The sequence below is a fragment of the Mixophyes fleayi genome, chromosome 7 (assembly GCF_038048845.1).
Source record: "Mixophyes fleayi isolate aMixFle1 chromosome 7, aMixFle1.hap1, whole genome shotgun sequence".
Classification (NCBI taxonomy): Eukaryota; Metazoa; Chordata; class Amphibia; order Anura; family Limnodynastidae; genus Mixophyes; species Mixophyes fleayi.
In genome coordinates, this window is record NC_134408.1 from 4,999,137 (window position 1) to 5,015,457 (window position 16,321).

At 37.3% G+C, this 16,321-nt stretch overlaps 1 protein-coding gene across 2 annotated transcripts in view; it reads left to right on the forward strand.

Annotated features, from left to right (window-relative positions):
• The window catches only part of LOC142097159 (uncharacterized), an 87,186-nt gene that overhangs the window by 37,159 nt on the left and 33,706 nt on the right, over window positions 1-16,321 (forward strand). For both annotated transcript variants that reach the window (XM_075178777.1, XM_075178778.1), the window contains exons 5-7: window positions 907-1,171; window positions 8,135-8,362; window positions 12,078-12,344. In XM_075178777.1, the coding sequence (XP_075034878.1) occupies window positions 907-1,171; window positions 8,135-8,362; window positions 12,078-12,344 (760 nt within the window). The remainder of the gene's footprint in view (window positions 1-906; window positions 1,172-8,134; window positions 8,363-12,077; window positions 12,345-16,321) is intronic.

Genomic DNA, 16,321 nt, shown 5'->3' on the forward strand with positions numbered 1-16,321 from the left:
AAATATTAATGCACAATTAGGGAGGACACCTCAAAAGCACTGAGGTGTGCTAAAAATTATTTAGTAGATACTGCTGACAGAAATGACTTTTGACAGCCAGAAATATTAATGCACAATTAGGGAGGACACCCCAAAAGCACTGAGGAGTGCTAAAAATTATTTAGTAGATACTGCTGACAGATATGACTTTTGACAGCCAGAAATATTAATGCACAATTAGGGAGGACACCCCAAAAGCACTGAGGAGTGCTAAAAATTATTTAGTAGATACTGCTGACAGATATGACTTTTGACAGCCAGAAATATTAATGCACAATTAGGGAGGACACCCCAAAAGCACTGAGGAGTGCTAAAAATTATTTAGTAGATACTGCTGACAGATATGACTTTTGACAGCCAGAAATATTTATGCACAATTATGGGGGACACCCCAAAAGCGCTGGGGAGTGCCAAATATGAAGAAAAATTAATAAACCTCTATCCTCCTCTCTGCACTAGCGATTTTGGTTAGAGCAATTGCAAGAACAATATTGTATTCTCTGTCCCTGCTCTAATTAGCCTATGACTACACCCTGCTCTCTCCCTCTGTCAAATGGCGATGGATTGCTGTGGAGGCGTGTATTTATAAAGTTGAAGTATCGCGAGAACCGAGCCCCGAGATCCGACGACGTCACAATGACGTTCGGCCTCGATTTGGATTCGGAATGGGCGGGAGAGTACTGAGCTGCTCAGCTCGGTACTCGGATACCCAAAGTTCGGGTGGGTTCGGTTCTCGGAGAACCGGACCCGCCCATCTCTATTAAATATACACATCAAATATATTTGATTTTGCACAATGTATCAAAACCTGTTTTATATTTTAAAATATTAACTTTAAAAATGATATGCTTGATTATTTTCTTTTAGAATGCGGTCACACAGACCATTGGGATCTTCACCAGATCAGATGAGAGTGAATACTCCAAGCTGGTCTCTATGCTCAGGACTGAGCAGATTCAGAATATCCGACCCTGTTATATCTCCAACAATAATTCTCAGCAGTTCAGAGAGGACGTCTCTCAGTGCACATTCGGGATCCTGTATCACACCAAGAATAGAGGGAGGATCAATGTCACCGATGTGACTGACTCTCTGTATGATGAAGAACTGAGATATTTATCAAAAGTCCTTGGTAAGAGACATACAGTAATGTGATGTGAGAATATACTGGACAACAGTACTGTACAATGTAAATAGTGTCAAATAAAGCCCAACAAGAGAGAAATTATTACTAAAAAGCCCAATTAGTCTGTAATTATGGGAGGGGCCAGATCTTTAAAAATACCTGCTCCTATTCCCTCAAACATGGTTGTCATCATGTCATAATAGTTCTCCCCCTATTAGTTGTGGAGTAATATGATCTTAAAGCTGCCAGTGTTATTTTACCCCATTTTTCCCGATTCCCTCTGTTCTGTCTTCTATTTAAACAACCACATAAATAAAATATTCAGGCGCTCAGTTTTAAACAAACACAACATATATACTCAGGAGTAGGGAATTTGTTACGAAAATACACAAAGCTGCTCCTACTAATGGATAAATGTGTAAAAATAACTAAAAGAAAATATAAAAAAGCAACAAAAATTGTAGGAGAGCTTATCGCCCCCAGATTAATGTATTCTAAATCATCCAAATGTCAGCACATTAATCTTTTAAAAAAGAATCATTTATTGATTAAAATAATCACTTTACAAACAAAACAAAATCACCTGCTTAATTTATTACTAAACAGTAAGCATAGGAATCACAAATACTAGCATATTTATAAAAATGTATATTTACATGTAAAAACTTCATTCAAACTTGCCCACCATTGCTCAGATTCCTTCTTAGCTCTTCGACTGTTTACATTTCCCATTCTCATTCTGTTATATCCACATATTGTGTCAGTCACGGTCTCTGTCTCTGTACCATAGGCTCTATGTAATTTACTTTTACAGACTGGAGAGGACTATGATTCAATTAAAGCAGATCAGCCTTAAGTTTCATTTATTTTGATAATCACTTGTCACATTTATTGAAAACCTCCTCTCTGCATGGTCGTCTTCAAAAGTCAACTGCTTTTTCCTACCCACATTGCTTCGAATTATGGCTTTTATTTATTCTAGCCCACACTGTTCAGATTTACTCACAGCTAGAATCCCTTATGGATATGTCAGTCCCTGGTTGGGCAGCTTATTGGTCAATGTCTTATATCACTACTGATCGCATCTATTCCTAGCTTCCAAACCATTTTATTTGTCATCCTGTCTTTTGCCATTAGATTTATATATCTCATACCCATTTACATCTAACACTTATGATACACATCTTGTTTGTATGATCTTGTTCTTGTTGTATTATAATCATAGTTGTTGTATGTCATCCAACACCACTGTAGTAATATAAATTCTCTTAATGGTGGATAATATCCATCCAATCTATTTAACCAGTTGGTGAGAAGAAAGGTTTGTCCTGATGATCTCAAAAAGAGCATTATATTTTGAACTCAATGGTCCTGAGTCATTAAGGCAGCATACAGAGCACATCGTGCAGTTGTTCGCAACGGCTCGTAAATTGGCTCGGCATACTCCAGGAGTCAGCAAGGAGTATGTCTCAAGATACATGTGGTGTTGACTATGGGTGTAGGTTCACTCTGCTGTACTAGACCAGACACTGCATGATGTGTACAATACATATGTGGATATGAAATCTCAAAAGAACGCACGGGAAAAAATATTAATCAATTAATGTTACCTGTCAATAATATAGTTTTTTATGATTAGAAATGGAAACTGTATATAAAAAAAAAAGTTATTTATTTTCTCTGTTGAAAAACATTTATTAGGCTGTCCCTAATGTCTACTGTACATAAAATACATTTTTACAGTTACTCCTGATTGCAGACACATGTTATAGCTGCATACGCTACTGACCCAGGACTTAGACTAGACCCTTAGCTGGTGCAAGAGATACGGCAGAAAAACAAGAAACTTTCACACACACAGAGCTTCATTCCAACGTGGCTGCATTCGCTTGAGGTTGGCACGTCCACATTGTGCATCGAGCACGGGAACACTCCCATTTCCGGCCATGTTCACTTCTCGAAATCGTGGGCCATTGTAACTGTCAATTGCTTTGGCATACACAGCGGACTTTCTTTTGTTGATGGCCGAGTGTCCTCGTTCTGGGCATGCGCAGAAGGGAATTGCGTACAATATGTACAAAAAACAGAGATATGATCCTTAATGACTCAGACCCAATAGCTCTTCCTCTTTCATACATCATTAATAATTAAAACAAGACAAGAACAGTTATGACTTTAGCCATAGATGGCAGTAAACACATAGAATAATAGCATATATTATGAAGTCATTCATAGCAATAGATCAGCTTTAAATAACAAGCAGGAAAACAGTTACCAAGTAGGATTCTAGTACCAGTTCATATTAGTCAATTAAAAGAAGCCATCTGTAAGCTGACTGATATCACAAGTAGAAAAGAAAAACAAATGGATACGTAACCAGGAAAGAGCTAACCTCATTAGCTTATGTATAAGCTTAAAGCAACCTCCTATTAAGAAAGAGGGGGTGTTCTTCCAACTTGCTAGGAACATGTTATATTAAATACCAGCATTGTAGAAAGGGGGGGAGGCACCCCAGTCCAAAAAATCCATATCCTACTCTGTAATTGTAAAACATTTTATTATGGTAAATTAAGAAAAACTATTCACATTTAAATATTCACCAGTTCCATCATGGTGTTATATTAAAAATATAGATTAAGGAATTGAAAACAGAAAGAAATAAAGTGCTCTGTTGAAAATGATTCTCCAAACCCTAGGTGTGGCCGGACTATAAGGTCTGGTAGGATAGAGTCTCCAGAAGTATAATTATAGTCAAATACACCCTACATTTTCATCAAAATTGGTATTATTATATAGATATTGTAGTTTCATATACTCCCTTCTTTATTACAGAGGAATATAGGTTTAGGGGCTATCCAATTCTTATATTAAAGTTTAATTATTGTTTAAATAGTACTATAATACTTATGTCATACTCAGACAGATGTATTTAATATCCTAGGTGTTTCCTACACCTTAATTCTTAAACCAATATACCCAGACTACCTCCCATAGCTTTATTGGTAATCAAATTTGATTCATAAACCCAATTCCTATCTATCTATCTATCTATCTATCTATCTATCTCATATATATCTATATATTTCAATTTCTCCTGATGACCTGTTTGTTCTCTTTCTTACAGATATTTTCAGCTTATTAAATATTGCTAATATTTTATACACTTTCCCACCAAATATTAAGTCATATTTGACTAAGGAATTGGCAATATATGGTGCTTTAACTTCCAAGTATGCCGCGACCGATATTGTCACTCTGTACAATAAAGTGTTAAAGGTCCATATTATTCAATTGCTTAATCTAACAAGGCATAAATTAACTTCCATGATTGTAATGTGTATACCACGGTAAACATTCGGAAACCTAACATGTATCAGATGCCCTCTTACCTTTCTGTTTGTCTGTTAATTCTCAATCGAATTTTATTACTGTGTTTGTTTCTAGTTGAAAAGCTCTACAGAATATGCTGGCACTATATAAATAAATGATAATAATAATAATGTTAATATCAATAATACGATTTGTATTATTATTATTCCATTGAAGGTGCTTGATAACCCTTCATTCTATACCAGTGCAATGTCTGCCTTAGCTCATCAGTAATTCATCACACTCCTCCAATTTATTCCATCTCCTTACCAAGCATCTCAAGCCTATTTTTTTTCACTTGTCAATTCATCGTCCATGGTCATGTTATCAACAAACTCAATGACAGTATAAGAATATAACAATCCGCTCTGCTTCTCTCTTGTTAGGACGTCCTCTTTAAAATACATGTTTTCTCTTTTCTTGCAATTAATTCTCAAGATAATGTTTTTTATCTCCTCAATAAGCCAATTGTTATTTAATCCTCTAGTCTTCTAGTCTAACAATCTGGTTGGCCCGTCATACATTTAAGAAGGGTAATTAGCCTTTACATGGGTTAAGAGCAAGAGTTTTAAATATACCCCACCTACTCCCTTTAACTTATGCCTGAAAGTCAGCAGCATACCTTGCATAACTGTTTAAGCTTATCATTTTTTTTATCATCTGGGTTAACATTTAATTTGCCAGCCTCATTCTTCATATTAGAACAATGTAATCTATCACATATAATACATTACAGTGAATCAGAGAAACATTCAGATTCATCAAACCCATTACCATGCAGTCTGAAGCAGGGAGGTGAATGCTGTATAGTGTCTGATCACAACTCAGCCCTGGATCACTAGATAGATATCAGGAAACAAAATAATAATTATCTTTATTGGAGGTTTATAAAGGGTTAATGATTTTTTTTTATTCATGGAAGAATCCTTTGGCAAGGTAGTTATTTTCCAGACTCAAAGCCTGAGCATCTTAACATAATAATATCACCCGCACATCTGTCCTCCAATATAGTTCAACTAACTTCATTGCACATTTGTCACTGGTTGGCTGGTTATCTGATGGATTCCAGTTTATAGGCAACATGACATACAGCATATATAATATTGGTGCACATAACCGATAACATTTCATAATTCTTAAATTTCAAATCAGTGACACAGATGAAGTTTGGAAAATCCAAAGAGAATGGACCAGCTCTAATAGAGGTGCACTATGTAGTCCCCAAAATTAGGGTAGTGTACATATGCACCAAAAATAGTATAAAAGATTTTATTTGTCAAAAATATAAAAGAAACGTTTATTAAAAGACAGCAAAATTACAGTGAAAAAGTGTAAATAAAGTGATTTTAAACTTGCTGTATATGGCTCTTATCCATTGGTAACTAGTAATCTAAATGTATTGTGAATGCTCTTAAGAATGATGATAAGCTCATAAGGTAAGTATAAGGCACAATCTCACATGTTCAATAATATCCTCCCCGCTAATAGATTTAGAAAGATATAGGGCTAGATTTGCTAAGCTGCGGCTTTGAAAAAGTGGGGATGTTGCCTATAGCAACCAATCAGATTCTAGCTGTCATTTTGTAGAAAATACTAAATAAATGAAAGCCAGAATCCGATTGGTTGCTATAGGCAACAGCCCCACTTTTTCAAACCCGCAGTTTAGTAAATATACCCCATAGTCTCTAACGGGAATGAGATTTGACCACGTTGGTTGTAAGATCATATGTCTTAATTACAGCCAACGTCATATTCATATCTTTGTGGTCCTATAATAATATGTTTGCTGTTACTGCTAAGTTTGTATAGCAAGACCAACTGTCATTTAACTCTCCTTATCTGCACTCGTAATGTCTCAACAATAATACAGCTTGCATAAACTTATTAGGACTCTGGAAAAGGTATTCTTTAGTAAGTGCCAGCCATTCAGTTGATCACTAGCGCTAATAAGAGTCCTTAACAAGCTGTATAGTAAAATGTAACAAGTGAAACATCACAATATCAGCCTTATAAAATTATTTGTGCTGTTACCAGAATAGTTGCAGATAGTAGTAGCTTTTAGCTATAACAGTTACACCAATATTAATCCTTAACGAGCCATGTAATGAAAAACAGCAGGTATAATAAACTGCCATTCATTAATAACTCTGATCACAGACTCACCTCACGGAAGAAGAGCTACTGATATAGAAGTATCAGCAACATGGCATGTAGTTCACAATAACATATCACCTCCATTTAAAATTATTTTATACAAGTTAACCCGTGCATGATACTCATGCATTCTAGTCAAATCAAGCTACTTAAGGTGTTAAAAAGGTTCTTGTCATGCATTTGGGCCATAGCCCAGGCCTCCTCAGGGGAAGAGCGTTACTTCCCGACGTAAGCGCCCTTTTTTAACGTGGTTTTGTCCACATGTCACCACCTCATCATTCTTCTCCATCACCTCATCCTTCACTTTCATCGCCACATCTATCCAGATGTCTATCCAGACACAGGGATCTCTCTCAGCGGTCCTGAGTATCACACTCCTCTCACTCTGTCACCCCCAGCAACCACCAACCACTCCCCACTGTCACCCCCGGCAACCACCAACCACTCCCAACTGTCACTTCTCCTTCAAGAAATATATATATATATTATATTAAATATATATATATTTTTTTAAAATCTTTATAAACACTTTTAACAATTAACAAATTAAATTAACAAATTAAAAACATCTTAGTATACCAAATTTCAGCCCTTTCTGAATTTTTTTTTCCACACACACTAAGAACTTAGTAGGTCAGTGTATAACTCCACCCAACAGGTGGCGCTGCAGCTTGGTTTTATTTTTTTCACACACACACACACACACACACACACACACACACACACACACACACACACACACACACACACACACAGACAGACTAACACACGCCACTAAGCATTTATATTATAGATTACATTCTTAAAATGTGTTGGGACAAATGAGTTTTCTTGGGTACACCAAGACACAAAGTTTTTATAATTTATAATTTCCAGGACTGAATGATATCAGCTCTCTTTGATTGAATATATCTAGAGTTGATGGTGCACCTTTGTCAGCAAACTTCTTTTTCACTTTCTTTTCATTTCAAATAAGTTTAAGGTTGCACCCTGGACGAAAACATTAAATAATGTATCAAAATATAAAATACAAATAATTATAAAAAAATCATATTTTGTGTAACTAAGTACTGTAGGGAATTCAACTCCCTGCAATTAGTGTGACAGTATTTTTTCTCTTCTTCTATGATATCAGTTACACACAGAAATCCTTATTATACAAACAGGAAATTGTGTCTATGAGCATTTACTGCTATCTTCAGTGAAGAACATCACAAAATAGTAAATTGCAAACAAGATACTACACCTTATTGATCAAGTTGATGAATACAATATAGAAAATGAAGGCCATAGTCTTTAGAATGAGTTTTATGTTAAATAACTGCAGATAAACGGCTTAAAATTGAAATAAAGATGCCCCCACATACTTCTTTCCTTCATGCTACCCCGGGCCTAGATGTTGTACATTTCCTTTATGGGTATCTTTAATGTTGGTTGTTTACACAGGTCGGGAAAAAGTGATTGTGGTGATTGATGACCTGGAGGACAGTAGTGATAAGACAGGAACCCTAAAGAACCAGCCCAGTATCCAGGCACTATCCCAGGATCAGTTTCTGTTCAGTCATGAGGAGAAAACGTCAGAATATATATCATACTGTAAATCCTTTCTGGAGGGGAATAAGACAGAAGTGGATGAAAAGCTGAAAAAGATTGTGGATTTCATAAAGATAAGAGGTGAGGTTACCACAGTTATCATAGGATCTGCTGGTAGGTCCCTGGTGTCCTTCCTGTCATGGCTCTTATGTTATATATATATATATATATATATATATATATATATATATATATATATATATAATTTCTATGTAGTGTATTTGATATACTTCAGACTTCTGAGATATATTGTTCTTTATATGTAGCAGCGTTTAATTTTTTTATATAAGTCTTTATTTTGGTTGCTCACAAATATAACAAATACACATGACAGTACAATGGAACCATAAATAGAAAACTACAAGAATAAGTAGAAATGTAACATTCTGTAGTGGTGTAACAAAAGCAATTACATTTTACAAATTTTTGAGGGTAAGGTAAAGTTAACATTGCATGGAATGCGTGGAGTACTGTATGGGGGATGGAGATCAGTTTGTGTAATGATACAGGACTAACAGCTACTTGTTTTTAAATATTATAACTTGTTTACTATGAATAAGATTCATATAGTTTGTTAGTAATTATACTGGTTGATTAACTTCTAACACGGACACATGTTCTTTGACAAAGTCACTATTCGCTTTCTAAGTGAACCCATAACATTATATTCTCCTTATAAAACATGTGTATTTTGCACAATCCATGTAGCCTTGTATTACTTCTGTGATTCTTTAAAGTACTTTAAAATGAAATATATCACCTGATACAAGAATGTAATTGTCATAAAACTATCTGGAAAGTAATTACTATGAACTGTAAATGCTAATTAATCTATAGAATTTCTGGAGGCTATTTATGATGTGCAAATCTTTAGAGACGCACTGCAAAATCCTTGTGGGTAACATCACGCTCCTCAATATGCCCTTGTGTACTGAGTATTTTGCCAAACTGCATGGGCTTTCCAAACAAGATGATGGTGTTTTTGGAGGGGCAAATTCTGGATGAATGAATTTGTTCCTTGCTGTGTGAGTGAGTAGGTACATGTGTTCATCTAGATTAGAATAACAATTGACAGAATAGGAATGAAATTATTAAAATTAGATTAAAGGGTGTGGATGGACAATTCATGCCCATTCTCAATGCATTTTATACAGATTACTGCATTTTTATGCATACACATCCCATGTAAAAAAAAAAACATTTAAACAGGCAAGCACCCATGGAATGCGCCAGGCATTTCTGCATGTTAGTAAATGGCCAAAAAATAAGCATACAAAAAAAGTCAGAAAACCCCCAGCATTATTTTAAAGTACAATCATTTTTTGATCACCAAAATGTCTGCTAATTTCAGCAATTACATTTTTATTCAGTAATGAAACTGCAATAATCCTTAAGGTATATTTCTCTTTACTTGGTTATCTCCTTCTGGGGAGGCTTACGTCTATATATTTGAAGTATCCACACATTGCAAGAGGATTTGGGCCAATAATTGAAAATAAACTTAACCTGTAGTCACATATAATAAGACCACTAGTATTTTTAAATAAATTCTAAGAAATATATTATCTGTAGGGCTCTGTTTGCCCAAAAATGTAATAATTTAAGATATTTCAGAGCATCTGGTTTTATTAAGTCTGAAGCCAAATCACTTGTGTTTTATCACCATTGGAAAATACAGGATACAGCGAAAAACTATGTACATTACTAGATGCAGCCTGAAAAGATATATACACATACATTCCAGGACAATCTATCCCTTTTCAGTATTTTTCTACAGACTACAATAAAAAATGTAACACTACATTTATTTTTGTGAATGCTGTGAGTCCAATTCTTGTACCAGGTGATTTCACTAAATTAAATTCTACTCATTAATCATTCTTCTTAGTTTATGAAGCATTTAGAGTTGAATGTAAAATTGCAACTTTTGAAACACTAACATGCATGTCTGCAACTGCAGATCAATTTTGAGTTGTATTACAAGAACTGTACATCTAGTCTATAAGTATGTGTGATGCAAATATTCGTCCGTCATCATCATCAACAGCATAATTTTGCACCAGACCTGTTGGTTTTACAAATCTACTTTTCATTAAAAACATATGTTAAAGATGTGTCCAAATCAAAATCAGATGCATCTCTGCGTTGACTTGCATCTGCCACACCCTTACGTCACAGACCTGTCTCTCCAAGTGCAAGGAGAGCAGCATATGTGCAAATGAAAATATGGATAAAATTGTGTGCTATCACAGTGAGGCAAATTTAATGCAAGTCACATTTTATATGGTGGCAATGAACTATAAATCAGGCCCTCAATGTGCACCACAAAATACCTTAAAATTGCATTGGTGTATGTGGATGGTCCACCCAGCACATATCATGGTACAGACCTACCTTCCACTTTTGGGAGACACTGCTGCAACCTAGAAGTGTGCCAAGCATTGCAAGAGGTGGAAAACTCTCCAGAGGTGCAATGTGCTAAAGTGTAAATTTCAGAGCTTACTTTATTACATGTGACTCTTTTATGTATGTGAAGCTTTTTATTTATGGATCAAAGTGTGATAGGAAATGGGATTCTTTTTCTAAGTGCAACAAGAAGTTACAAACTGGTTTCCTTCAAACTATGAGACATTTTGCAGAGAAACATGGCTGTCTGCACCTTCACAAACCAAGGAAAATGCCACACAATGTTCAATCTCCACCATGTTATATAATTTCAATAGTCTAGTTATGCCAAATACAATACTTTTCTAGGAACACCTTGCTCTGCCCAACTCCTCCCCTCAAACTGTACAAACATCTTCTCCTCTGCAAACATGCCCTTTGGTTTAGCAGCAGACGTGTCACGCTTCATAAATAACTTTACTTGTTATTTGCAAGACCACTACTGCACAACTAGCACATTGTAGTGACACCTTTAGCCTCACCGGGAAGTCAAGTGACACATTAATAGGTAAGTGCCAACAAAATCTATTAACTAGTGATAAGTGATATAATGGGAAATAGCATAAATGGCAGGATCTCTTTTAGGCTGTCATCTTAGGCACAGGATCTCTATGCCATGATCTGTATGCTCAATCTCCCAAATATTTAGACCAGGGGTTAGTTAATTCTAGAAAATGATAGCTACAATCTGATTGGCTTCTATAGGCAACACCTCTACTTTTACTTTTTAGACGTTCTAGTAACTCTACCCCCAGTTATGATTTTCACCTCAAGTTTATTGCAAAAGAGAATACAGTCTGTCCAGGTGTACACAGAGCCACACCAAAGCTTAAATAGTTACACAGTGAAAAGAGGAAACAAAGAAATTCTGTTTTTAGTCATATATGGTAAAGGGATATTTATCTCTTAACAAAATTTCCATCATTTATTAATTTAGAAGCACAATCATTTTACACAGCATTGTACAGAGAATATTTATTTAACAACCCACATCAGTCCCTGCTCAAAGTCTAAATTATCTATCATAAAAGCACACACACAAGCACACTAGGGTCCAGGTTATTAGCTTACAAAGTATGTTTTAGGACTGGTGGAAGGAAACTGGAGCACCCATAAGTAACCCGCACAAACATTGGGAGAATCTACAAACTCCACACAGATAGAGCCTTACACCCCCCTCCCTATGCTGAAAACTTATTTTGGTGTTCACTGCCCATATGTTATGGGATCTAAGTGGAGAGTAAATTGTAAACAGAACAATCTGATTGTGTTTTAGCCATGGGAATTCTTAAAAATGTTTTTCTGTTATTTAAAAATTGTATGTTTATTATTGATCTATCATTGCTTTCAGAGAAAACACATGATGTAAACAAAATACGAAATGAACTAACACAGAGGATTGATAATTACCTGCTTGATCACGGTTATACTAGTATCCTGCTACAGATATTTGGGTCTACAGAATCAGGCAGATCCTCTTTCATCCATTATATGAAATCTATCTTCACTAATGAAAAACAGGAAACAGTTCTCGGATCATTAGTCCCACTCAGAGGTGTGATCACAATGGGGAATATTGAATCTAACTATGAGGGATGCAAATTTTATCTTCACCTGGGTAAGTTTAATCTAAATATATACTTTGAAACTGATGGGGATAAGAATATGTGCAAATTACTGTAACTTTATTTTGAGTCTTTATTAAATTATTAAATTAATTAATTTATCTTTATCTAGCATTATTTAGGAAATAAAGAAAAAATTCTAACAATAAATAGATCACTTTCATCAAATTTATTATGATTTATATATATATATATATATATATATATATATATATATATATATATATATATAAAATAAATGCATAATTAAAAGAATATAAATACTTAAAACCTTATTGTATAAAAACCTAAAATATATATTTGCTATTATTTAGATGGCAAAATCGCACATGCACACCTGACCTGTATATCACTTTTTTTGTATCACTATTGTTCCACTAGGATATTTAAAAGTTACCCAGTATTCAAAAGTGTCCTATTAATAATATAATCTCATTGAAGTTTATAAAGTAACTAATCCACTGCTGGTTTAAAAAAAGTAAGATAAACAATGTTCTAAACTATATAAATACTTAATTACAATAAGCACTGTGATGTATTTAATTAATATAATACAGTAATTTAGGATACACAGCTAGAGGACTATATCATGAGCATTACTTAGCTCTCCTCTGAAATAATATTATTATTATTATTATTATTATTATTATTATTATTATTATTATTGGCTTGGTTTTGTGCTGTGGACAACCCCAACCGATGAAGTGTTGAATTAGTAAAGAACACTAAAAGAGGAGGAGATAGATACCTACACCTATGTCGCTGTGAAGTCTACTGGATTTTTTAGGTTACAGTCCTTATAGCCTGATGGCCTAAATTAATTGATTTAATTTAATAATGTCTGATTCAATAGTGTGCATAATCACATAATTTAGTTTTAAAGATTCAACCTTTTTTTCTTCTTTAACTTATTCTTTTTTACTTTTTGGTGCTTATAGGTATAATCATTGCAGTTGTTCATAGTGGTCGTAGATTCACAGATTGTCTATTAGCCATTACAATGGTTAAATATTCATAGATTGTCTATTAGTTGTTTGCTATATTATATATGCTTTAGATATATTGTTAATGTTTACTGCCAATTTGGCTGATTATAGTGAGTGAGGTATTTAGCCAGAAAGAGGATAAAAACATGCAATGGGGTAGGGAGGTTGGATGTTTAATGTATATATGTTAAGAGACCAATTAGAAGCTAGGGGAGGGTTTTTTGGGAATCTTTATATATCCCTGTATGTTAGGGCTGCTTCCTCTTGTCCAGCAGCAAGTTTGGTGTTAGCAGTCAGTCCCGAGCTCCCCAAGATTGGTATTCTATTTTGTTGTAATTTTGTCTCTATTTCTATTTATCTTGTTTTGTTCTTTGTCCCCTTCATCCCTCTTTCTCCCTTCTTTTATTTTCCTCTGCGTGTTACTCCTCCCCCCTCCTTCTTTTCTCTTCTGCGTCCGTTTTGCCCGTTTTCCCTTTTTTTTTATTTCCCTTTGTTTCTCCGTGTTTCTCCCTTTCTTATTTTATCCCCCTCCCCTTTTTTTTCCCTGGTTTCTTTTTCTCCCTCTCCAGTGTTTTTGTTTTGTTCCCCTTGGATATGTCCTGCCCCAGTAGGTCCCATAGTGTTCCGACCAGATTTGGGGACTCCCTCCCCTCCACGAATTCCTCTCACTTGTCTCACTGGTCCTCGGCGCGGTCCGGGCAGCGGAGTAGGTCCCTCAGTAGTTCATCCCTCGTTCCCGGGGCCGCGAGTGCTTGGTGCAGCTCCTGGGGTCAGCGGGGACATCGGTCATGTGACATCCCCCTGACTTCAGGCGGAAGTGTTGGGGCTCGCAATGTCAGCAAGACCCCGACCCCTTCCTTGGCTCCCCTTCAAGTGGCTCCAGGTGACAGCGGAGGGCAAGCGGTCAGAGGGGGGGGGTATTATTTAGGGGGTGAGGGCGGTGTTGCTATCAGAGGGACTTCCTCCCTCAATAGGGGACTTGGCCCTATAATTTGGGACCCCCCTTATTCCTCAGGTGTTTTTTCATCCACTTTTCCTTCTGCTCGTTTTTCCTTTCCCTCCCTCCCCCCTGTCAGTTGGCAAGTTAGTTCATATGGTACAGGTTGCTTGGTTACAACGGGCAATGACAGCGTGGGTCCCCTTCATGTTGTTTCTGCGGGGCTTGGCAGTGGTTGCGCGGGGCAGTCCGCTTCTGTTAGGCCCATCCCCCACCCATCTGTAGACACGTCCCCTTTACTCTTTTCTCAAGATAGTTCCAGCTTAGTGCAGGTCCTTTCGGTTTCTCAGCCTAGTATGTGTTAGGAACCCCAACAATCTGCATCACAATACCCGGAGTCTACTCTAAAGTCTGGTGTTCGCTGGAGCCCCTAGTGGTGGGGACAGACTTGGCTGCAGACAACAAAGGGTCGTGAATTGCGTGCTGACTGTGGAGAACCCAGGCGAGTGAAGTGAGGTTCCAGCAGAAGTCCAATAGGAGATGGGCAAGCCAGCAGAGTCGGTATCCAGGCAGAAGATCAGGGGTCACAGGCAAACAATCGTAGTAAATAGCCAGGCAAAAGATCAGGGGTCACAAGCAATAATCGTAGTCAATGTCCAGGCAGAGGGTCAAAAGGTCACAGGCAATCAAACGGAGTCAGGAAACAGGCAAAGGTCGGCAGTAGTAAATAAATCCAAAGTCACCAGAGCAGATAACAGGAGCAGGCTAAGAACAGCAAGCTGGAACTATAACCGGCAGGGAAGGATTGCCCTTACCTGCCTTAAATACTAACCCTGGCCAATGAGAGGAAGGCAGCCCCGGGGAGCATAATTAGCCAGCTGTCTTTCTTATTATTTGCACATGCGCCCGGCTGTCCTGCATGCCGGGGCGCAGCTCAGGAGTCTGAATGCGTCCTGACCGTTGCCCTGGCAACGGCTGGGACGACCCGGAAGTGACGTCCCGGTCGTCATGGTGACGGCCGGGACATGAGGGCGGAGAGTCGCGGCGGTGCCCGGAGCCGCCGCGGCTCGTAACAGTACCCCCCCTTGAGGAGGGGTCAAGGAACCCCGACAACCTGGTTTTCCGGGAAATTTTTTAAAGAATTCCGTGAGTAACCTATCTGAATGTAGGTTTCTTTGCGGTACCCATGACCGTTCCTCGGGACCGTACCCCTTACAATCGACTAAGTAGTGAACTTGGCCTTGGACCTTTTTTGAATCCAGGATTTTTTCCACTTTGAATTCTTGATGTCCATCCACCGAGACTGGTTGAGCTTTGAATTTTTTGGCAGGTCGGGCAGGTTTCAATAAAGAGCAGTGAAATGTATTGGGGATCTTTAAGGATTCCGGAAGTTTTAGTTTGAAGGCCACTGGATTAATTTGCTTTAGGATGGTAAATGGACCAATTAATTTGGGTCCTAATTTCTTACATGGCTGACGGAGTCTTATATTCCGAGTAGAGAGCCACACAGAATCCCCAACCTTGAATGAACAAGCGGAACGATGTAAATCAGCACAAACCTTGGACCTAAAGGAAGCCTGAAGTAACGACTGATGCACAGACTTCCATATCTTCCTAAGGCGGATGGCCGTGGCTCTGGTTTCAAGTGGTTTATCGGTGGATAGTGAGGATAAAGAGTTGGCTCTGGGATGGTACCCCAGGTTACAATAAAAAGGAGAATACTGTTAAGACGTGTGGCATGCGTTGTTGTACGCAAATTCGGCCCATGGAAGGAGGTCAGCCCAATTATCATGGTGTTTAGAAATATATAGTCGAAGGTATTGCTCTAAGGATTGATTCACCTTTTTGGTTTGTCCGTTTGATTGCGGGTGATAGGCTGATGACAAACTGAGGCTGATGCCTAGGAGTGAGCAAAAGGCTTTCCAGAAGACTGCAATGAATTGTGAGCCCCGGTCTTACACGATATCTTCTGGTAGTCCATGGTGACAGAATATATATTTGATGAACAAGGTGGCCAAAGAACAAGCGGAAGGTAACTTGGTTAAAG